Below are 24,397 nucleotides of genomic sequence, written 5' to 3' on the forward strand. Positions count from 1 at the left end.
CTCGAGCTTCTTTCATCCAGTCCACGTATATCACAGGTGTCAAACTCGCGGCCCTCCAGATGTTCTGGACTACAGCTTCCATCATCCCCTGCCAGCATGATGCTGGCAGGGGATGATGGGAACTGTAGTTCATAACATCTGGAGGGCTGCGAATTTGACACCTATGACGTATATTATCCATATCTTCAAAATTTCATTCTGTTTATCTTGCCACGTCTTATTTTGGGTTAGTGTATCGAAAATATCAAGTGTCACTTGTTCCCAGATATATTCTAACCATTTCTGAAATGTCCATTTTTTCTTTTCTTTCCAGCCCAAGGCTATTGTTGCATGGGCTGCTTTAATCATTATTTTATACATATAACTATATTGAGCTCCTTCAATTTTGATCGTTAGGAGGTGGTTGAAGATCCTAAATTGTGGTCCTAAATCATGATTTTAAATAACACACTTAAACGAAGATGGTCACTTAGACTGAACTGTCTACACATTGTATTACACCCTTTAAGAGGACATGACTTGGTGTGGAAGACCTGGGTGTCAATTTAAACAACATTTCAACAGCTGGTCACAGTAATCAAGTAGTGTTATAATTGAAATGTGTAGTCTGGTAACCAAAGGGAGCAGCAGTGGCGAAGGAGGTTAAGAGCTCGTGTATCTAATCTGGAGGAACCGGGTTTGATTCCCAGCTCTGCCGCCTGAGCTGTGGAGGCTTATCTGGGGAATTCAGATTAGCCTGTGCACTCCCACACATGCCAGCTGGGTGACCTTGGGCTAGTCACAGCTTCTCGGAGCTCTCTCAGCCCCACCTACCTCACAGGGTGTTCGTTGTGAGGGGGGAAGGGCAAGGAGATTGTCAGCCCCTTTGAGTCTCCTGCAGGAGAGAAAGGGGGGATATAAATCCAAACTCTTCTTCTTCTTCAAACGCTGGTCGTTTCTGTAACAGCACACTAGTAATGTGTGTAACATGTTATTAATGAACTCAGTTTCCCGTGTCTGCCTTCACTCTGAAGATTTCACCCCTCCAGGAAGAGATTGCAAACACTCGGGATTGCTGTGGCTCCTTTCATTTCTCCAAAAAGATCATTAGTGTAGCGATGTTTGTGAACCCCAGGTTGAGGGAAATATAACAGGGAAATGAACCTGTTTTGGGGGAAGAGCCCTGTGTGAAGTTCGCCCCCAAAACGGGATAAATAGCTTCCTCAGCCTGTTACATTTGGCCGGTGCGGAATTCACCACTGTATTACTTCCGTCCACTGAAGAAGGCCAATTGGCCAAAAATGTGCCTGTTTTTAAGAATCAAAAGAGGGTCCCATAGGACTCTTCTGTGTATTGTAATTGTGATATTGATATTGTAAAAGGCGAAAGATTTATACGATCTGAAGGGAAACCAGAAGGCTGTGGCAAACCTATTGGAGTCAGATCAATTGTTCACCCATTTCCTTGTCCCCTATCCCTTGTTCGGTGATTGGCGCCACCCCAACAAACTCTGTGTTTTATAGTGGAGTGTTGATACTGTATGTTGTTGTGATGCCTGGGTTCTGTTGGTGGGTCTTCAGTCTGGTCTGTGGAGAGGTGTATGGGACGGGCACTTTTGATGAGTTCATTTGGACTACACTATTCATAAGACTCTGAATGTTTGTTGCATTTATCTGTCTTTTATGGACAATTGTTTTATTGTAATTTGGTATGCCAATAAAGGCTTGTCTGTGTCTATTGATATTGTATGTCTAAGATATGCTATTATGGGCCTTTTACAGGTATAGATGGTTTTAATTTGTAATAAAGGCATATGTGCTTTTGATATTTAGTAGTTTTATATTTTGTGGCCCTTCAAAAAGGTCTTGACCTTTTAGGCATTTTACTCCAGGGACTCAGCCAGAGGTCTTTCACATCACCTTGTCAGGAGGGGCTCCTCCCTTCCATCAAAGGGATGCCCTCGAGGGAGGCATTCACACCTAGCCCAGAGAAGGGGCAGTGCTTGCTCCCCGAGCTCCTGTGTTAATGGACCTTTCTCTGCCTTTCATTTCCTTTGATGCTGGCAACTTTAGATAACTAGGAACAACGCTGGCGCCGACTCTGAGGGGTGGCGGCAGGTGGTTGCTCTATTGCTATACTGTCACCTCCCCAACGGCAGTCACGTAGCTGCCACGGGGCAGGGGGGGCCACACCCTGGGTGCGCATCGTTGGGGTCATGTAGGGGTGGAAAGTTGCCCCTCCCCCTCCCCCTTCCCCCTCACCCCGCCTTGCCAGACCCGGCAGAAGTTGCTGTCGAGCCGGCTTCATCGAGCGAGGCCCGGCAGAGGCCTTTTTCGTCCAACTGCTCTTTGTAGCTGGTTGAACAAAAGTAAGTGGGGGCGGGGGCAGAGCCTCGCAGGGGTGGGGCCCAGCCACCATTTTGCCCCAGGCGCCATTTCCCCCCCTACACCTTTGCCCAATGATTCTTTCTTTCCACTGTGTCTTTCTCACATTCTGAGGGACTAGGAGGGGGGAGGTAGGGGTACTGGATGGGAGTTAAAGCAGTTGTTATTGCAAGTATGATCAGAACTGGCTTTCACAAAGCCAGGTACATACTGTTGTTATCCACAAAGACTTCTGATCAAGAATCCAGAGTCTCGTGTTGACTTCAGTGTCAGAACCTGACACACCTATCACCGCATCCTTTTTTTAGCTGGAGATTGAATCTGGGACCTGCAGGCCAAGTGGATGCTCTAGCCAGAGATGTCCAACTTCGGCGCTTCAGATGTTCATGGACTACAATTCCCATCAGCCCCTGCTGGCATGGCCAATTGGCTGTGCCTCCGTGCTATGCAAAAGGGGAAGGTACACAACCAAGATGAAAAGAAGAAAACTTGTAATACTTCAAGGCTGTTAAAGGTGGGTCAAGGTTTTTCAAAAGTACAATAGTGCTTATAATCAAGGAAGACAGCTATTACGAGACTAGTTACTTTTCTAGAATCTGGCCAGCTGTTATCTTTGTGCTAAGATTATCCTGCTGTGCCGTTCTAAACTGTATACAAATTGCTTTTTTCATTATTCCAGTGGGAGAGATGTAATAATTTTTTTCCCAAAACATCTGGTTATTGTGTTGTAAAATTATTTTGGTTACTTATCAGTAAATCGCTACTCCAGCGGGAGACACAATTTTTGAAGTATTTATTGTAGCCTGGTTGGTACAATTGGCCGTGCCAGCAGGGGCAGATGGGAATTGTAGTCCATTAACATCTGAAGTGCCAGAGTTCTAGCCATAGGCCACAATCCCTCCCTACATAAACACAAGAAGTTCCTTATTCTGAAAGAGACCCTTGGTCCATCTAGGCGAGTTCACACTGGCAGCACGCTGTTCACGGTCTCAAGCAGATGTCTTGCTAGGGTCTCAAGATCCCTGTTTGTTTCACCACGGACCAAGGAATTGAGCCCGGGATCCCCTGCATGCCAACTAGAGGCTCTTTCACTGAACCACAGGCCCTCCCCTAGAGATAATCATCATATTCCTTTTAAAAGGGCCTCACATCCCAGTTGATCGACTCCACTTGAACAGGTGAAGATGGAAGAAGCTGAGGTTTCTTCATCGCACTCCCAGGCAAAAGGAAGACAACACAGAGCTCTTTGAGAGTGAAAGATCTCAAGAAAGCTCTGCTGCTCTCTCACCTTTCTAAAAATGTCAGCAAGCCAAGTTCTGAGACTGCAAAAGAGACATCCTTTCCCCTTCACAAATATTCAACAAAAAGGGAAGCTCCAACCTAATTTCCAAAAGCCTCAGTCACACTGATGCCAATCATTCTGTCTGTTTATAGTCCTCTCCACACACAAAAAAAGGAAGATAAAAAGCCAAGAATGCTTCAGTGCCACCAACTGGTTTCAAACAAGACTTTCCTCATCAAAGAGAGAGATTTGGAAGTGTTTTGACGAGGCCAGAACATGTGAAAAAGACTTCCATTTTAACTCTCCGAGCTCATTCCATACACCTCCACCTAAAAGAATTTCAGCTTGCAGATCTGAGAAAAACCCTTTCTCTGTGGAGACCCTGGAGAAATGCCACCTGTTTGTGCTGGGCAGGATGGTCTTCTTGTATTTCCGTTAAGCCACTGATGACGGGCGCGAATGGTCCTCCCAGATCAGAAGCCCAGCCGTTCAAAATTCTATTCCCCTCCTCCCTCAAACTTGAAAGCCCAGGGTCAGACCTCTGCGGGGTTTCCCGTACGCACATTAAAGCACAGCTTACTAAAAACCCCACCGCTGTTCAGAAAGCTGGGGCCTCCAGAAGCATCATCGCTCAAGACAATCATGGTTGCCTGTAGCAACAGAAGCGTTTCTGGGCTGTTGCTATGACAACAGCAGCTGGTCAAGTACCAAGGGACCCTCCCTATCTCCTTCCATTTCATGCAACTGTATTTTAGGAAATGGAGACACGGAGACCGGAATCTGTCCTTGGAAAGTCAAAATCTAGATTTGTAGACTGCCCTGCCCAGGCAGAGATTATTTAAGTAAAATATAATCTTAATACATTTTTTAAATTCATCTTTAGGCTGCCTATGTACGGAGAGCCTTCCCCTTGCTGGCTAGCAATTTGTGGATTGCTCTGTAAAGCCCCTCCCCGATTTCTGCAGCATTGCCATCCTGTGCCCCCCCCCCCCCCGGTTTGTGTTAAGAATGCGTTCACAGGGATGACCCTTCAAGGACAAGATTCAGCATTTTCAAAAAATGATATCTGAACGTAATGGGCGAAAAAGGTTTTGCATGCACAACAGCTTCTGATGTCAATATCAGGACGAAGGAAGGTACCTTCCAAAATAATACACCCACAAAGCAGCTTTTAAGTTCTCAGCCGGAGGTATTTCACATCACCTACCGCCAGACTCTTCAACTGGAGATACCAGGGACAGACTCTTCAACTGGAGATACCAGGGACAGCAATCGAGAGATTTCACACACAAAAAATCCATCAAATAACCCAGTTAGGGCTTTTACCTGACTATATTTCAAACCTGGTCAAAGTCATGATACTTTCAAAGCAAAAAACAAACATTGTTACTCCCATGCTATTGTAAACATTGTTCCATTGTTACTCCCATGCTATAGACTTCATTGTTACTCATACTTCTATTCAGATGCCCTCAACTATTGACCTGGTTGCCTTCTTTGTTACTCACAGACAATGTTTCTTCACCCACCCTGGACACTCCAACAGATATATATACTCCACTTGCTTTCCCAACATCAGATCCTCTGAAGATGCCAGCCACAGATGCAGACGAAACGTCAGGAGAGAATGCTGCTAGAACACGGCCATACAGCCCGGAAACCACACAGCACCCAAACAAAAAACAAAAAACCACTAACTGCAGCAAAAAATGTTACTTGCACAAAACTGGAGAAAGGCGGACTATAAAATCTTGGATTAATAAAGTCTGGGAGACAGGAAAACTTCATCAGCGTGCCTTCGGTGCAGGCTTGCATGGGACTGAAGCAGGCCGGCTGCGGAGATGTGACCAAACAGTTTGCAGAAACTTTCGAGTGCTAGGAACGCTCTCCCCTTCTCCTCTAGAGCCAAAAGCTGGCTGGTTTCCTGCCCAAACAGTCACGTGTGTCAGGCCTGTCTCTGCTAGGGCCTGGCATCACAGGATTGGAACCAAGGTCATACCTACACTTGTTGTTACCTGCGGTCTGAGGGCCTCTCTGTTCTATTCGTTCGTGGCTTGCTTGTAACCAGTGAAGTATGCAAACCTTCCCTCATCTTCCATTTCCTGGAGAAGGGAGTATGTCTGTTTCTAGCCTTGGGCTAACCCATAAGAATACTGTATTCACACTATCCTTTCTTATGTGGGCAATTGTGGGAATCAATGAGGGGGGATGACATCTGAATGGGCCATAAGAACATAAGAAGAGTTCCACAAACTAAACGTGTATTGTGTGAAGTGCTTCCTTTGCCTTAGGGCCTACCCCATTTCCTTAAGAACATAAGAACAAGCCAGCTGGATCAGACCAGAGTCCATCTAGTCCAGCTCTCTGCTACTCGCAGTGGCCCACCAGGTGCCTTTGGGAGCTCACATGCAGGATGTGGAAGCAATGGCCTACTGCTGCTGCTGCTGCTCCCGAGCACCTGGTCTGCTAAGGCATTTGCAACCTTAGATCAAGAAGGATCAAGATTGGTAGCCATAAATCGACTTCTCCTCCCTAAATCTTCCAAGCCCTTTTTAAAGCTATCCAGGTTAGTGGCCATCACCACCTCCTGTGGCAGCATATTCCAAACACCAATCACACGTTGGGTGAAGAAGTGTTTCCTTTTATTAGTCCTAATTCTTCCCCCCAGCATTTTCAACGGATGCCTCCTGGTTCTAGTATTGTGAGAAAGAGAGAAAAATTTCTCTCTGTCAACATTTTCTACCCCATGCATAATTTGATAGACTTCAATCATATTGGAAGATATATACTAGATGCAGAAGAGGCCACGTTGGAAGATATATACTAGATGCAGAAGGTCGAGCGCCAGCTATGGCTTTCTGCAGCTCAGGTCTTGACACGGTTCAATAAAGCTCTCGAACCATTCCTGAGCCTTAATCATTGACTGGCGTAACAGACCCTAACAACGTGAAGCGGAGAGAGAGCACTCTTTCCTTACCACCATGGACAGAGGACCTCTTTGGCACCATGGACAGAGGACCTGCTTTGCTGAGGACTTTTGTTTTTACCTCAGGAATTCTTCCTTCGTGATGACTTTATTCAAGAAGTGTTCCAAATGGGGCATAACAATGAGCACCAAAAATATCTCCACTGCCTTGGAGAGGCCCATATCTTGTATCCCTCCCTCCTTTTCCTGCTTTGGGCTACTTTGTCTTCTAATCAGTGATTTGGGATCCAAAAATTTTAGTAACAGGTTCCCATGGTGGTGGGATTCAAACAGTGGCGTGGCGCCAATGGGGCTGGGCGGGGCACAACAGGGGCGTGGCCGGGCATTCCGGGGGCGGGGCATTAATAATTTCTCTGTTACTGTAAAAAACTCTTACTGTAAAAAAAAGTTTCCAATTTCCAGCTGGTATCTTTCTGTCCATAATCTAAACTCATTATGGCAAGCCCTATTGTCTACTGCCAACAGAAACAACTAGCTCTCCTCTAATTGACTGCCTGTCAAATACTTAATACTTTCAAATACTTAATTTTGTTTCTAGAAATCAGAAGAAATATACTTTCCTTAAACAAGGAACTTGACCATATTTCTAAAACATGTTTTTAAAACAGCCCAACAGGGAGAATTATCCCATTTTCTACCTTCGCTAACCAGCCACATAGGAAACAACAGGACTTTATGATTTTTGGACCGAATGGAATTTCTAATGGAAAAGCAGACCCAATTAGTAGCGCCCTCTCGGCACACACAAATAATTAGTAACCCACTCTGGGGAACTGGTGAGAACCTGCTGGATCCCACCTCTGCTTCTAATGGTGTTTTGCCATGGTGGTGAAAGAAGAACTAAAAGACACAGGCCCCTTCCACACATACAGAATAATGCACTTTCAATCCATTTTCAATCCACTTTGCAGCTGGATTTTACTGTGTGGAATAGTCAACTCCACTTGCAAACAGTTGTGAAAGTGGATTGAAAGTGCATTATTCTGTATGCGCGGAAGGGCCCATACACTCTCCTTTGCCCCAATTCACGTGACCGTTTAGGCAGGAAACCAGTCTGCTGTGAGAGGGAAGTGGGGAAAACGCTTCTAACAGCTTCTAGCCACATCTCCGTGGCCAACCTGCACAGTCCCACGCCTGCCTGCACAGAAGACACTCAATGAACAATTGCTACAATAAGTGCAACTTTGTTTTTCCTAAACTGAGAGGGATGGTAAGATAAAGACACAGGTGTTGAACTCGCGGCCCTGGGAACTGTAGTCCATAACATCTGGAGGGCTGCGAGTTTCACACCCATGGATTAAGAGCAGTGGTGGGATCCAAAAATTTTAGTAACAGGTTCCCATGGTGGTGGGATTCAAACAGTGGCATAGCGCCAATGGGGCTGGGCGGGGCACGACGGGGGCGTGGCCGGGCATTCCGGGGGCTGGGCATTAATAATTTCTCTGTTACTGTAAAAAACTCTTACTGTAAAAAAAGTTCCCAATTTCCAGCTGGTATCTTTCTGTCCATAATTTAAACTCATTAGAGCAAGTCCTATCGTCTACTGCCAACAGAAACAACTACTTCTCCTCTAATTGACTGCCTGTCAAATACTTAATACTTTCAAATACTTCATTTTGTTTCTAGAAATCAAAAGAAGGATACTTTCCTTAATCAAGGAACTTTACCATATTACTAAAACATGTTTTTAAAACAGCCCAACAGGGAGAATTATCCCATTTTCTACCTTCGTTAACCAGCCACATAGGAAACAACAGGACTTTATGATTTTTGGACCTAATGGAATTTCTAACGGAAAAGCAGACCCAATTAGTAACCCCCTCTTGGCACACACAAATAATTAGTAACCCACTCTCGGGAACTGGTGAGAACCTGCTGGATCTCACCTCTGGGCCTGTCTTTCACTTAGTGGGAAACCTTTCTTTGATTTTTTGGAAAAGAGAACTCCATTTAGATCTCGATATTCTAAAATGGGGCAACATTTTTGTAACAGAACGCAAAGCAGCACAAAGGAAGCTTCATGCTATTGGTGGATATAGTAACCATAATAATGAAGTATAGTTGCCTTGTCCCTCTGAGGCCCCTTCCGCACATGCAGAATAATGAACTTCCAATCCACTTTCACAATTGTTTGCAAGTGGATTTTGCTATTCCACACAGGAAAATCCAGCCGCAGAGTGCACTGAAAGTGGATTGAAAGTGCATTATTTTGCATGTGCAGAAGGGGCTGTGTTACACCAAATCTTTTTTTTTTGCTGTCTGCTCATCTCACTGAAAATGGAGGTTATGAACCATTTGCTGTTTAGTTTGTTCTATGATTGATAGAAATGTAAATAATATAGCATGTTTTATGTGATCTGCATTTCCTGAGATCGTGCTGAGACTAAAAAACAAAGGCCTGCTAAGATCTGAAACAGACTGGAATGATAAAATGATAAAATAAAATATACGAGAGAGAGAGAGTTTTGGGAGAGAGAGATTTGGGAGAGAGAGATTTGGGAGACAGAAAATGTGCCATCAAGTTGCTGCTGCTGCTGCTGCTGCTGCTGCTATTATTATTATTATTATTATTATTATTATTATTATTATTATTATTATTATTATTATTATTATTATTATTATTATTATTATTATTATTATTATTATATGATTTAATATACAACATAAAACATCATATATAAAATCATCACAGTACTATTATCATAAATACAGTTAAAAACAGCAATTATTTCCTAACACAGCGTCCCACGAAACCCTTGCTTAAACCCTCCCAAGAAAAGATAGTGGGTCCCGATGATGTTAGGGACCCATATGGAGCAAAGGAGAGGGGGCAACTCATGCTACCAACTCATGGTGGCCCCAACTGTAGCATGTTCAAGGCAAGAGATGTTCAGAGGTAGTCTGCCATTGTCTGTCCCTGCATAGCAACCCTGGTCTTCTTTGGTAGTCTCCCACTGAAGTACTGTCCAGAGCTAACCCTGCTTAGTTTCCAAGATCTGATGCGATCAGGCGAACCTGGGCCATCCTGAGCAGGGCAGAGACAACCAGAGGTGGTTTGCTGTTACCTGCCTCTGCATAGCAACCCTGGACTTCCTTGCCGGTCTCCCATCTAGGTACTAACTAGGGCTGACACTGCTAAACCCCGAAGATCTGACGACAGCACACACCAAACTAGGCCGTTCAAGCTGCTAAGAATGATTAGAAGATGTATCAATCAACCCAATCCTAATTTAAGGGAACATGTATTAAAGGAATCAGTACGGATCACCAGGAAAAGGCTCAAACCAAGGACATTTTAGTTTGTTTGTTTCATTGGTTTTGTCTGCTACCCTTCCTCCTCACTGGCTCAGGGTGGCTTCCAACATTTTTAAATAAAACAATAAAATCAATTTCCAACAACACTGCAAACAACACATAACCTCCTTTCAACCATTGACGGTGGCAGTTCATTAAAAGACAATACTAAACCCACTCAAGAAAAGAGGATGGAAGAAGATGGAAGATGGGAGCTTGGAGTTCCGCACTTGGAGTACTGTGTCCAGTTCTGGTCGCCACATCTCAAAAAGGATATTGAGGAGATAGAAAAAGTGCAGAGAAGGGCAACGAGGATGATTGAGGGACTGGAGCACCTTCCTTATGAGAAGAGGCTGCAGCGTTTGGGACTCTTTAGTTTGGAGAGGAGACGGCTGAGGGGGGATATGATTGAAGTCTATAAAATTATGCATGGGGTAGAAACTGTTGACAGAGAGAAATTTTTCTCTCTTTCTCACAATACTAGAACCAGGGGGCATTCATTGAAAATGCTGGGGGGAAGAATTAGGACTAATAAAAGGACACACTTCTTCACGCAACGTGTGATTGGTGTTTGGAATATGCTGCCACAGGAGGTGGTGATGGCCACTAACCTGGATAGCTTTAAAAGGGGCTTGGACAGATTTATGGAGGAGAAGTTGATTTATGGCTACCAATCTTGATCCTCTTTGATCTGAGATTGCAAATGCCTTAACAGACCAGGTGATCGGGAGCAACAGCCAAGGAAGGCCACTGCTTTCACATCCTGCAGGTGAGCTCCCAAAGGCACCTGATGGGCCACTGCGAGTAGCAGAGAGCTGGACTAGATGGACTCTGGTCTGATCCAGCAGGCTAGTTCTTATGTTCTTATGGAAGGCCGAGATGCAGAAACAGTAACTGCCTCAATTGTATATCTGGTGGAACAAATGTGTCTTACAGGCTCTGTGGAAGTGCATCAGATTCTGCAGGGCCCAGGTCTAATTGGACAGAGCATTGCACCAGGGTTGCAGCCAAGGTTGAAAAAGAATCAGGCCCTGGTTGAGGAAAGTCGAACATCTTTTGGGCCTGGGACAACCAGAAGATTTTCCTCCGTTGAGTGCAGCGATCTTCACAGGGGAGACGGTCCCATAAAGCCCCAGACTGTTTAGGGCTTTAAAGGTAAGTACCAAAACCTTGAACCTGATCCAGTGCTCTACCTGGAGCTAATGTAGCTGGCAGAGTACTGGTTGTATATGTGCCTACCATGAGGTCCCTGAAAGGGTTGTAGTGGTCTGGTCTAGTGGTGACCATGGTGGCATGCATCACTGTGACCAGGTCAGCCTGGGGCAGGTAGGACACCAATGGTCTCACCTGGCAGAGATGGTAAAATGCCTGGCAAGACACGTGTGTAACCTGAGCCTCCACTGTCAAAGAGGTACCAAGAAACACACCCAGATATAGTGACAGTTGACGCAGCCGTCAGTGGGACACCATCGAGGATCCGAAACTGGCATCCCACACACGCACACCTATGGATCAGTCACCTTACCTTACACCATGATGCTCTCTTCTCCAACTGCACCAACCCCAGCCACTGAGCTCCAGTCTCCAAGGCACAACTAGCCTGCAGAACTCTCTGCCACAAGATGCACTAATCATGACTACTTGCACTTAAGACAGACAGATAGCCTTAGGTCATAGGTGTCAAACTCACGGCCCTCCAGATGTTATGGACTACAGTTCCCATCATCCCCTGCCAGCATGATTTTGGCAGGGGATGATGGGAACTGTAGTCCATAACATCTGGAGGGCCGCGAGTTTGACACCTGTGCCTTAGGCAAAGCTCTACATCAGGTGTCCCCAACTTTGTGATTGTGGGTGTCAGGGGGCTTGATGACACCTTTCCTGACATCTGCCAAATGTTTTTTTTAAGTGGGCAGGGCTTCTGCCCAGCAGAGCTTCTGATTGGCTGTGGAGATGGTTTAAAAGTTGCTTCAGCACAGTATTACCATTTGTATATGCAAGAGAATATTTTAAAACAATATGTTCATTTAAAAAGGTATCCTGTTAAACAGCTTCTGCAGAAATGTTGACTAATACAGTTATACATAACCTCACTTCCTGACCTTTTGGGGTTCTCCCCACCTCCTGAGTCAGCCATTTTGGGGTTCCTCCTTGTGGCAGCCATTTTGGGGTTGCCTGAGTCAGAATCCCAAAGGTTTCCACAGGTTCGAAAAGGCTGGGGACCCCACCCTACATCAACCGGTTTGGACATTTGAGTGTACTACCCTGTTTCCCTGAATATAAGACATCCCCTGAAAATAAGACGTAGTAGAGGTTTTGCTGAAGTGCGAAATATAAGGCATCCCCTGAAAGTAAGACATTTCAAAGTATTTGTTTGGAAGCATGCCCGACGAACAGAACACAGAAAAATAAGACATCCCCTAAAAATAAGACATAGCGCATCTTTGGGAGGAAAAATTAATATAAGACACTGTCTTATTTTTGGGGAAACACGGTACGTTCCAACAATGAGAACAAACTTGGAGCCTATGATTAACACAAAACGGGGGCAGGACCCTTTTGAAATTGGGGTCCCCTCTCAAGTCCCCCTCAGGATTCTCATATCTTAAGTGGGCCCTTTCCCCCACCTCTACCTCCCAATTTCTTTTAACTGGCTCTTAGTTGCTTTCAACATCCTGGGCCTCCTGGAACATCCTCAGTCATTACCGTGCCGATTTCTCTGAGGGCTTGGCTTTCCTTCTGCTAATTGACTAACTCAATTCTCTCCACGTACATTGGGAGTCCCCAAGTCACTACAGACTTTTCCGTTGTCAACAGTGGGTCTTGTGCACACTTCTTGTCTTTCCCCCAAGCAGAAGTCATTTTACTATTAGAGAAAACAAGCAGGGATCCGCAAGAAACTCATGGCGAGGGGAAATCTCATCCTGCTGGTCCCCAGCCCTTCCTCCTCGCTCACTCTCTCTCATCTGCTGTCTGCCTTCATTTTCCTGTAACTATCTTCCTACCACCTGGGCTGTAGCTGTCAAAAATGTTTCTGGGACTTCTAGGTAACCTCCCCCCAAAAAACGTGGCAAGATCTTGTGAGGTATTACCACAAAATCTCATTTTCCCCTTAAAGCCAGCTCAATGTCTGCGCAATAGATTCAGCAGCTTGATTTTAACAACAAAAATGCTTGTCCGCCCACCCCCCCACCCCCAATTTTTGGATTCTTCTGCAAAAAACAAACCCCTATTGCAGTGATGGCAAACCTTTTCAAAACTGCAACCCAAAACCCACTTATTTATCGCAAAGTGCTAACATGGCAATTTAACCTGAATACTGAGGTTTTAGTATAGAAAAAACGGTTGGCTCCAAGGTGCACGTTACTCGGGAGTAAGCTTGGTGGTAGTCGGTGACTTTGCTTTGAAGCAACTGTGCAACGCTTCTAATGGGTGAATCACGACCCTAGGAGAGTTTACTCAGAAGTAAAGCCCATTGCCAGCAACCGAGCTTACTCCCAGGTAAAGGGTCACACGTTCGTTCTTCCCATGAAAATCAGTAGGGTTTAACAGCGCTTAACAGGGTTACCTACACTGCTTCCCCAAAACTAGGTCTTAGGTTTAGTGCTAATAATCTCCCTGAAATAATTACACTATTATCACATGACGAACTCTGTACATGCATGCCCACAGAGAGGGCTCTGAGTGCCACCTCTGGCACCCGTGCCATAGGTTCGCCACCACTGCCCTATTGGTACATGGCCCCATTGTGTGTATTTTTTAATCTGCACTCTGAGTCCACGGTCAGAATTAGATATATCAATGATAGTATTAATAACAGGTTGGTAGGTGATGCTAAAGTCAGTAGATTATACTAATGGGTCGGATCCTGCAAAGCTGTACTGCTGTTGCTTTCCTTTGAGGAGCCTTACTCTCTTGTGAGCCTCTGTTGTCAGGAGAAGGATGCTCATCTTGGAGGAAAGCCACACAGAACAGTTCTGTGGGATCCTACCCAATGTTGGCATAGAAGCTGTCATCTTTACATTTTGGGGAAGAGTAGTAGTAGTAGTAGTAGTAGTAGTAGTAGTAGTAGTAGTAGTAGTAGTAGTAGTAGTAGTAGTAGTAGTTTGGATTTATATCCCCCCTTTCTCTCCTGTGGGAGACTCAAAGGGGCTTACAAGCTCCTTTTCCTACCCACCCACCCCCCAACAAACACCCTGTGAGGAAGGTGGGGCTGAGAGAGCTCCAAAGAACTGTGACTAGCCCACGGTCACCCAGCTGGCGTGTGTGGGAGTGCACAGGCTAATCTGAACTCCCCAGATAAGCCTCCACAGCTCAAGCGGCAGAGCTGGGAATCAAACCCGGTTCCTCCAGATTAGAATGCACCTGCTCTTAACCACTACGCTACTGCTGCTCTTTGCCTTGCCCTGCCCTAGGAAGCAAATGCCATTTCTGGGTAGCCAAATGCTCCAGGTGGGGAGCCCCTCTCAGGAAGAGCTTTCTTCCTTCCATCAAAGAAATGCCCTCAGGTGAGGGCATTCACACCTACCCTTTCATTTCCTTTGGTGCTTGCAACTGTAGATAACTAGGAATGATCCTGGTGCCAACTTGGGGGGGGGGGGTCTATCTGGTCTATTGCTGCGCTGACCTTGGGGATGCTCGCCTCCCCAATGGCTCTTTCTTTCTGCTGAATCTTTCTCACATTCCATGGGGAAAGGGAGGGGGGTTTATGGTTGCTGCGTGGGGATAAAGACAGGGGCAATTGCAAACATGGACAGAACCGGCGTTCGCAAAGCCAGGCACGTGCGGTTGTTATCAATAAAGACTTCTGATCAAGGATCCAGAGTCTCGTGCTGACGACAGTCATAGAACCTGACAGCCCCACACCCTGTTCACCGGCTCCTGAAAAGCATCACACACAGAATGCAACTCAAGAAGGGAAGATTATAACAGAGCTACAACTGTGTAAACACAATCCGGCCTCCTTTCCCGGTCACTGGCTCTTATCACACCCTTGCCCACAAGGCTTGGCAAAACACTATCGAGTGTTTTTTTTCCATGTGCTGTGAGATCCGATCAGCCGCCGTAACAACAAGGACACCTTCGTTCTCGTAGCCCCGGGAGCTCTGTTACTGGGCCTGCTAGGTCGGCTGGCAAACAGAGAACAATTCCATATTTTGAAACAGCTGGAGCAAAGGCACGCTCCGATCAAAAGTGACTCAGACCCAGCGCAAATGAGATTCAAATTTTTAAAAAACCCACCCCACCCAAATGAGTGCACAGAAAAATTATAAATGCAACAACTTGCATGCGTAGGTGAGGATGCTGATGTGGTCCCCTGCACCCTGCTTCAAACAGTAGTTAAGCAAGCACTTCACTACCTAAGCAGGAATGTAACCTCATTGTCTTCCAAAGCACCAGTGGCAAAGCTACCAGGGGACAGGGGGTGCACCACGCACCAGGTGCATGGATTTGGGTCACGTGGGGGGTGCAAAATTCCCTCCCGGCCCCTCCCCCTTCCCCCTGCACCCCCTCCCCGTGGCACCCCCCCACACTTACTTTAGGAAACCGAGCCGGCTGGAGAACAGGCCTTCCTGTTCTGATGGGAACTACGTTTCCCAGGGTCTCCTGGGAAATGTAGTTCCCATCAGAAGGCTGGGAAGAACCTGATCTCAAGCCCGGCTCGATATCCCTAAAGAAAGATGAGTGTGAGGAGGCGTGGTTCCCCACAGTGTCCCCCCCACGCTTACTTTAGGAAACTGAGCAGGTTGAAAACAGGCCTTCCTGTTCTGGTGGGAGCCCTCCGGTGGTTGGGCGGTATATAAGATTAAAAAATAAAATAAATAAATAAATAAATGTAGTTCCCAGGGTCTCCTGGGAAATGTCGTTCCCATCAGAACAGGCAGGTCTGTTCTCCAGCCTGCTCAGTTTTCTAAAGAAAGTGGGGGGCGCCGCGGGGGGGGCGTGATTTCTCCCCCCCCACAGAAATGTAGTTCCCACCAGAAGAGGCCTCCAGCCTGCTCGGTTTCCTAAAGTAATTGGTGGGGAGTGGTGGTGGGGGGAGAGCAGGCGTAAAAAACCAGAGTGCGCACCGGGTGCACTCTGGCCCAGCTACGCCTCTGCAAAGCGCTTCTGCTTCTGAACACCTCTAAACATGGAAGTTCAATCTTTAGTTCACATGACAGCTTGCTTCTTATAAGAAACAAGATTAGAGTAGATTAGATGGCTTTATGATCAGCTTACTGAGGCTACGTCCACACAGCAACGGTCCTTTGTGTTGTTCTTTCCGCCACAGCGAGTGCAGAGGCATCACGAATGGCGACAGAGCGTTTACACACTCATTCCCTTCACCCTTCCAGCAGAGGGCTCTTAAAAAAAGAATCAGCAATTGCTAAGTCGCTATAACATTATAACATTATAGGGATTGATCGCAACTATCTAAAAGGTCCTCTGAATTCCCAGGTTTCTTTCTTCCTTTCTTTTTTTATAGTAAGATTTTGATCCTTTCTATTGTTGAATAAAAAGGATTAGAGATTTACTTTTTTTAAAAGAGTGGGAATTCAGATCAGCTAGTCATAGGTGTCAAACTCGCGGCCCTCCAGATGTTATGGACTACAGTTCCCATCATCCCCTGCCAGCGCTTGGCAGCTGGTTTATGGGAACTGTAGTCCATAACACATCTGGAAAAGGGTCAGTGAAGTTTGATCACCCGTGAGCTAGTGCTCATTATTACAAATTAATGGATTACAGAACAATTGATGTGCTGTAACGCTTTTCGGAGACCGAAGGAGTGCCCAAATTGCAGCCCCAAACCCACTTATTTATTGCATAGTGCCAACAAGGCAATTTAACCTGAATACTGAGGTTTTAGTTTAGAAAATAAGGTTGGCTCCGAGGTGCTCATTACTCAGGAGCAAGCTTGGTGAAGCAACTGTACAACACTTCGAATGGGTGCATCACGACCCTAGGAGGGTTTACTCAAAAGCAAGCCCCATTGCCAGCAACCGAGCTTACTCCCAGGTAAAGGATCGTGCCCAGGACAGCCTAGATGTGTGTGGGGGGTGTGTGTGTGATTTTCCGCCCCCCCCACATGATGAGCTCTGGGTGGGTGTGCCCACAGAGAGGGCTCTGAGTGCCACCTTTGGCACCCGTGCCATAGGTTCGCCATCACTGGGTTAGAACATTATAGTGTTATAGCAATCTAGAAATACAATGTATTCAAACCTTTAAAAAGTCCTCCAGTAGCAGGTCATAGATGCCAATGTCATAGATGCCAAATATTATGGTCATAGATGCCAATGCTCCAAAATCTTCCAAAATTTCCACTTTCTGGTCCACAATGTAGGCAAAGGCACTTTGGACGGCAATCTTCCCCAAAACACCAAATCAGGCTCGGGAAAGAGAGCATCAATACACAGAATAAGTAATCTGGAGCAATGTGAGGTGGATGCTTTCCAACAGCCACTCTACTTTGGATGTCAAACTGGAGCAGAACCTGCATGTGGAAGCAATCTGCTCTTGTAACGCTATCCAAGTCACTGGCTGTTACAGCATCATGGGGCAGTGAGTTCCATACATGAACAAAACACAGTGTCAAGAACTGGGGAGCTAGAATAATTGTAAAAGAGAAAGATTATAATTTTTTGTTGGTTGTTACACATTTGTCAGGTAGAAATGGAATGCTGATAGTGGAACCAACTTTTTAAAAGGTGGGAAAAATAATACGGTAAACTGGTACAGAAGTAAAGGGGTTTAGTCAGTAATATTATACATAAGGTGGAGGTAGGATGGGCACCAATTAGAAATCTTTTTCTCTTTCACCCTTTTGTTCTGATCCTTTTTCAATTAAATGTCACTTTATGTATGTATGTATGTATGTATGTATGTATGTATGTATGTATGTATGTACTTACTTACTTACTTATTAATTATATTTGTAGACCACCTCACCCCCGAAGGGCTCGAGGCGGTTCACAGGTTCGGCAATAACCAGTGCCGCAGCATATAAACATAGAGTAACCCCATTAAAACAAAGATGCATCAGCAAACACATTAAAATGAATAAAACAAAATAAAAGAGCAGAACATCAAACAAAAGAACAGCGCCTGATCAAAAAAGGCCGGGAGGGGAAAGGCAGGACCCAAGACAGAATCACGGCCCTGCCAGAGTGGAAATGGCAGTCTCATTGGGGGGCAGTAAATACTATAGGAGGTATTGTTTACTTTTCAGGGGCTAGAGGTTGGCACATATATACCCTGTTTCCCTGAAAATAAGACCTATCCCGAAAATAAGACCTAGCATGATTTTTCGGGATTTTTGGAGGATGTTTGAAATATAAGCCCTACTCCAAAAATAAGCCCTAGTTACAGATTTCCCCGCGCAGCTTATCTGGTCATGTGGGGGGTGCAAAATCATTGGGGGGGGGGGAATAAGACATCCCCTGAAAATAAGCCCTAATGCATCTTTTGGAGCAAAAATTAATATAAGACCCTGTCTTATTTTCGGGGAAACACGGTATGTCAACCTCTATTCCCTGAAAAATAACCAATATACAGTGACATTTAAATATAAGATCTGGGGTAAGGATGTGAGACTAGGTGCTCCAATTCTGACCCAGCAAAACGTTTTAAGACTAGCTCAGCTCCTCTGCCCAGAAATCTGCCTGCCTTCTGAGGTTCCCTTCACTACAGGAACCAGGTCTGTCTTTGTAAAGGTCTCCTTTCTCTCTTCTGCAAGAGTCATGCTTTCGACTCTGCTCACAACTTCTGTGTCCTTGTGGCACCACACAGACTTCCGCTGCACATCACGTTTGCGTGCTAACAATGATCCATTATTTATTGGGGGGGGGAGGGTTGGGGAGGAGAAGCATTTGCAACCACAAACAGACGAGCCTTGATCAGGAGGCAGAAAAGAATCAATTTGGCTCTGCAGATTCTTTTTTTTTTTTTCAGAAGCAGGGGAAGGCGTTTCGGAGGAAACGGCAACCGCAGGAAGATATAACGGAGCGTTCTCACATTTTGCATGGCCTGGAGGAAGTGGAAACAGGTAACTTTCCCTTCCTGTCCCATGATGAAATTGACCAGAGGCAACAGACTCAAGGCTGGGAAGAGAAAACCAATTTTTCACGCAGCACATAATTAACTTGAGGAACGCACTGCCACAGATTGTAGTGACGACTAGCAGAGCAGGAGGCCTAGACAAGAACCAGATACGCTGAACAGGGGAGGAGAGATCGATCGCTAGCTATCAGCACTGATGGTGAAACAGAACCCCCATATTCAGGGGCAGTTGCTGAGAGTGCCTGGAAACAGGGGGGAATTTTTGCCCTCTAGGATCCGGCTTGTGAATCTGTTGGGACAGCTTTTAGAATTTAGAATTAAAAGAGTCATTGTTATTTGACGTTCTTTTTTCATGTGTGAAACACGGAGTCATTCATCTGGCAAAGCTGGTCTCCTGTGCGAAGGGGTGGTGGAAAGAAGAACTTGAGGATCATGCCTGGAGTGAAAAGATATTGGGGTATCCCCAATGTTAGAATCAGGGGGAACCAGCCCCCAGGAACTATTTGAAGCAAGGGACTCGTTCCTACGTCACAGCAGACAGAAGCCAGCCCCTAACTGAAGGATTTGGAGGAAATGCCATCTGACTGGTCTGGACTCATACCCTTCATGTGGCTACCCCCAAACTCAAGGGTTCATTCCACACGTGCAGAATAATGCACTTTCAAACTGCTTTCAGTGCTCTTTGAAGAGGTGCGGAATAGCAAAATCCACTTGCAAACAGTTGTGAAAGTGGTTTGAAAACGCATTATTTTGCGTGTGCGGGCCAAGGATTTTGGCCTAGAACGCTGAAAGATGCAAAGGTCACTGTGAGCAATTGTAACCCCTGGTGTGTTTGTATTTTTGCCATCAAGTCACAACCGACTTAGGGTGACTCCATAGAGCAGTGATGGCGAACCTTTTCGAGACCGAGTGCCCAAATTGCAGCCCCAAACCCACTTATTTATTGCATAGTGCCAACAAGGCAATTTAACCTGAATACTGAGGTTTTAGTTTAGAAAATAAGGTTGGCTCCGAGGTGCTCATTACTCAGGAGCAAGCTTGGTGAAGCAACTGTACAACACTTCGAATGGGTGAATCACGACCCTAGGAGGGTTTACTCAAAAGCAAGCCCCATTGCCAGCAACCGAGCTTACTCCCAGGTAAAGGATCGTGCCCAGGACAGCCTAGATGTGTGTGGGGGGTGTGTGTGTGATTTTCCGCCCCCCCACATGATGAGCTCTGGGTGGGTGTGCCCACAGAGAGGGCTCTGAGTGCCACCTTTGGCACCCGTGCCATAGGTTCGCCATCACTGCCATAGAGTTTTCAAGGCAAGAGATGTTCACAGGTGGTCTGCCGTTGCCTGCCTCCGCATCGTACCCCTGGTATTCCTTGGAGGTCTCTCATCCAAATACTTTCCTGGATTGAGACGGAGCATGGGTGACTGGTCCAAGGTCATCCAGCAAGTGGCTGTGGTCAGTTTTCTGGGATGCGTGGCCGTGGTCTGGTAGATCTTGTTCCTAACGTTTTGCCTGCATCTGTGGCTGGCATCTTCAGAGGTGTATCACAGAGGGAAGTCTGCTTCTACCAGACCATGGCCAGATGGACACAGTGTATAACAGACTTCTCTCTGTGATACACCTCTGAAGATGCCAGCCACAGATGCAGGCACAACGTTAGGAACAAGATCCACCAGACCACGGCCACACAGCCCGGAAAACCCACAACAACCAGTTGAATCTGGCCGTGAAAGCCTTCGACAATACGTCATCCAGCAAGTTTCTTTGGGAAAGTGGGGATTTGAATCTGTGTTTTCGAGATCCTACCCTGTTTCCCTGAATATAAGACATCCCCTGAAAATAAGACATAGTAGAGGTTTTGCTGAAGTGCGAAATATAAGGCATCCCCCGAAAGTAAGACGTAGCAAAGTTTTTGTTTGGAAGCATGCCCGACAAACAGAACACAGAAAAATAAGACATCCCCTGAAAATAAGACATAGTGCATCTTTGGGAGCAAAAATTAATATATGACACTGTCTTATTTTCAGGGAAACACGGTCGTTCAACACTGTAACCATTACACCACACTGTCTCCCTATTCCTGCCACTGGTTATCTTACTACATCAAGATACCGAGGAGACCCAAGTCTTGCAGATAATGTATCAGGGGATGCTACTGAATTCTGTGGCATCAACGGTTCAGTTCGAAAATTCAGTTTTATGGTTTCTTTATACGGTATTTGGGAACAAATTCCCCCTTTGATGCCTGTCCACTACAAAGAAACTTGATAGAAATACTGGACTGGATTGGATCCCATGAGTCTATTCCGCTATCAATTATTGTTTTCTTTGACATCAGGAACATCTCCCCAAACTGCCTAGAGCTACAGTAAAGCATCATTGCTAATAAAATAGATGTGCAGGATTTGACCTGGGGCCACAAAAATCTGAAGAAGTGATTCTGGGGGGCATAAAACACACAAAAACTTCAGATTTGCCAAAAAAAAAAGTACAATAACAGTTTTTCATAGCCCTGCATGAGATTTTTTAAAAAGGTACCGTGTTTCCCCGAAAATAAGACAGTGTCATATATTAATTTTTGCTCCCAAAGATGCGCTATGTCTTATTTTCAGGGGATGTCTTATTTTTCTGCGTTCTGTTCGTCGGGCATGCTTCCAAACAAAAACTTTGCTACGTCTTACTTTCGGGGGATGCCTTATATTTTGCACTTCAGCAAAACCTCCACTACATCTTATTTTCCAGGGATTTATATTCAGGGAAACAGGGTAAGAGACAAACAGAGGTAGTTTGTCATTTGCCTGGCTCTGTACAGTGGACTTCCTTGGTGGTCTTCCCTCCATGTTCTAACCAGGGCCAGCCCCTGCTGAGCTTCCAAGAACTAACAGTACTAATACTGAAATCTGGCTAGCCTGAAACAATTAACACAACCAAAAAAGGCTAATGGCAGAAGACCAACAGGTATACCCTTTAAAAAAAAACCACAGGAGAAGAGAACCAAGGGAGCATTGAAATTTAATTTACAAGCAATGGTCCAAATACAAGTGCCGGAGCAGGAGAACTGACAGAAATACAGGATTCAGACAACAAGAAAAGCCAGAGGTGAAACTTCGGTGTGTGTCAGAAAAGAAGAGTTGAATTTATATCTCCCCCCCCCACCCTTTTCTCTCCTACAAGGAGACTCAAAGGGGCTTACAATCTCCTTTCCCTTCCCTGCCCTTACAACAAACACCCTATGAGGTAGGTGGGGGTGAGAGAGCTCAGAAGAACTGTGACTAGCCCAAGGTCATCCAGCTGGCGTGTGTTGGAGTGTACAGGGTAATCTGAATTCCCCATATAAGCCTCCACAGCTCAGGCGGCAGAGCGGGGAATCAAACCCGGTTCCTCCAGATTAGAGTACACCTGAACCACTATGCCACTGCTGCTCCTGGGAAGAGGTGCCACGGCATAGAAGGCCCTGCAGCAATCCCACAGGAACCAAAGCTGACCTGCTCTGTGCTACGAGAGCCAGCGTGGTGGAGTGGTTAAGAGTAGCGGACTCTAATCTGCAGAACTGGGTTTGTTTCCCTACTCCTCCACATGAAGCCTGCTGGGTGACCTTGGGCTACTCATGGTTCTTTCAGAACTCTCTCAGCCCCACCGACCTCACAAGGTGCCTGGTGTGGGGAGAAGAAGGGAAAGGCGTTTCTAAGCTGCCTTGAGACTCTTTACAGGAGAGAAAGGTGGGGTATAAATCCAAACTCTTCTTCCTCTTGAATTTTGTTTCTTGGACTCCTCCTTTCTTAGTTCTTTCTCATTCCTCCCTTCTCCATTCCCTCCACAAATTTCATACAAAACAAACATGTATTTTTCTTCCTCACGTTTTGGGATATTCAAAGCAAAAAGTTGGAAGGAGGGGGATCGGGGGCAGAGTCCCGCAATTTTTTTCCCAGGAGGGGAGATGACCTTGATCTTTAAATGAAAGCAGAGACAATCTTCCTCAGGGTATGCCCACCTCCCAACATGAAAGGATAATCAATTCTATTATTCTCTGCACCTGTAGCAAACCATATCTGTGTTGCCATACCACGCTGGCATGGCGGGGGAAGTGCTTACTCACAGGTAACCCTGCCCATGTGTCAGTCTAAAGCCGTGGTGGCGAACCTTTGGCACTCCAGATGTTATGGACTACAATTCCCATCAGCCAATTGGCCATGCTGGAAGGGGCTGATGGGAATTGTAGTCCATAACATCTGGAGTGCCAAAGGTTCGCCACCACTGGCCTAAAGGGTGATGCTGAATTGTTTTCCGGTTCTCACGCTCTCAGCCTGCTTGCTGTGTCAGCAGATTTTTAGCCACGGAAGAATGTGTCCTCAACACGATACTGAATGGATACTCCGTTCCAACCGCAAGAAGACTCCTGATGTCATTGCCTCCCCTGATTATCTTAGCCCAGATACTCCCTTCTGTAACCAACTACTTCTGACCACCTTACAAGGCACTCTATTGTTGCTCAATCGATCCAGACCCCTCCCAGAGGCTTTCCTGACGTCCCCCAAAGGTAGACCTTCACCCTATAAATATTCCACTCCTCCAAGAGCTAATTGCCCAGTGCCGCTGACACCTTTCCGTGTTTTTTACTGCGCCCAACGCGTTGCACCCCCATTGGAACCAGACGCTGGCCGTTTGGCTCTGAACCCTGGATCTTCCTTGCTTCATGATCAGGTCGTATTACCCATAGATCTCATACCCTTTTTCTATTCCAAATCTATCCTCCAACCTATCTATATCTTAGTAACTCTGCGTGCATGTTTGCTGAATTGAATCAAATGCTTGTGAACCCTTTACCCCCACAATAAAGATTGTCAAATTTGCATTATATTCCTCGATGTGGATTTTCTTCTGAGAGCGGGTCTTCGTTTACCCTGGTGTTAAAGATTCCTTACTCAGCCTCTCACGACATTCACAAGCAGTCTGCTCTAAGCTAGTATTCCCCACTATATCAGGAGACTGTGTCTCCCCCTTGGGTAACACCTGGATTGTGGGAGGGGGAAATGGGTCAGTCTGGAGCAGAGGTCTGCAACCTGCGGCTCTCCAGATGTTCATGGACTACAAATCCCATCAGCCCCTGCCAGCATGGCCAATTGTTTTTTTAAAGGCAAGAGACGAACAGAGGTAGTTTGTCATTCGCCTGGCTCTATACAGTGGACTTCCTTGGTGGTCTCGCCTCCGTGTTCTAACCAGGGCCAGCCTCTGCTTAGCTTCCAAGAACGAAAAGTACTAATCTGGCTAGCCTGAAACAACACAACCAAAAAAGGCTAATGGAAGAAGACCAATTGGCCCTGCTGGCAGGGGCTGATGGGATTTGTAGTCCATGAACATCTGGAGAGCCGGAGATTGCAGACCGCTGGACTGTGGAGGAAGTCAAGCAAGAAAAAGATCTAGGAACAGAAGTAAGGGG

The 24,397-nt window shown here is 46.0% G+C and overlaps 1 protein-coding gene across 1 annotated transcript in view; it reads right to left on the minus strand.

The window, feature by feature from the left end:
- Window positions 1-24,397, minus strand: part of CERS1 (ceramide synthase 1) — a 45,988-nt gene that overhangs the window by 20,828 nt on the left and 763 nt on the right. Inside the window, exons 2-4 of the mRNA XM_048497778.1 lie at window positions 16,020-16,033; window positions 2,241-2,333; window positions 2,118-2,145 (exon numbers count right to left, since the gene is read on the minus strand). Of these exons, the coding sequence (XP_048353735.1) occupies window positions 2,118-2,145; window positions 2,241-2,333; window positions 16,020-16,033 (135 nt within the window). The remainder of the gene's footprint in view (window positions 1-2,117; window positions 2,146-2,240; window positions 2,334-16,019; window positions 16,034-24,397) is intronic.

This window comes from Sphaerodactylus townsendi, linkage group LG05 (genome assembly GCF_021028975.2).
Source record: "Sphaerodactylus townsendi isolate TG3544 linkage group LG05, MPM_Stown_v2.3, whole genome shotgun sequence".
Taxonomy (NCBI): domain Eukaryota; kingdom Metazoa; phylum Chordata; class Lepidosauria; order Squamata; family Sphaerodactylidae; genus Sphaerodactylus; species Sphaerodactylus townsendi.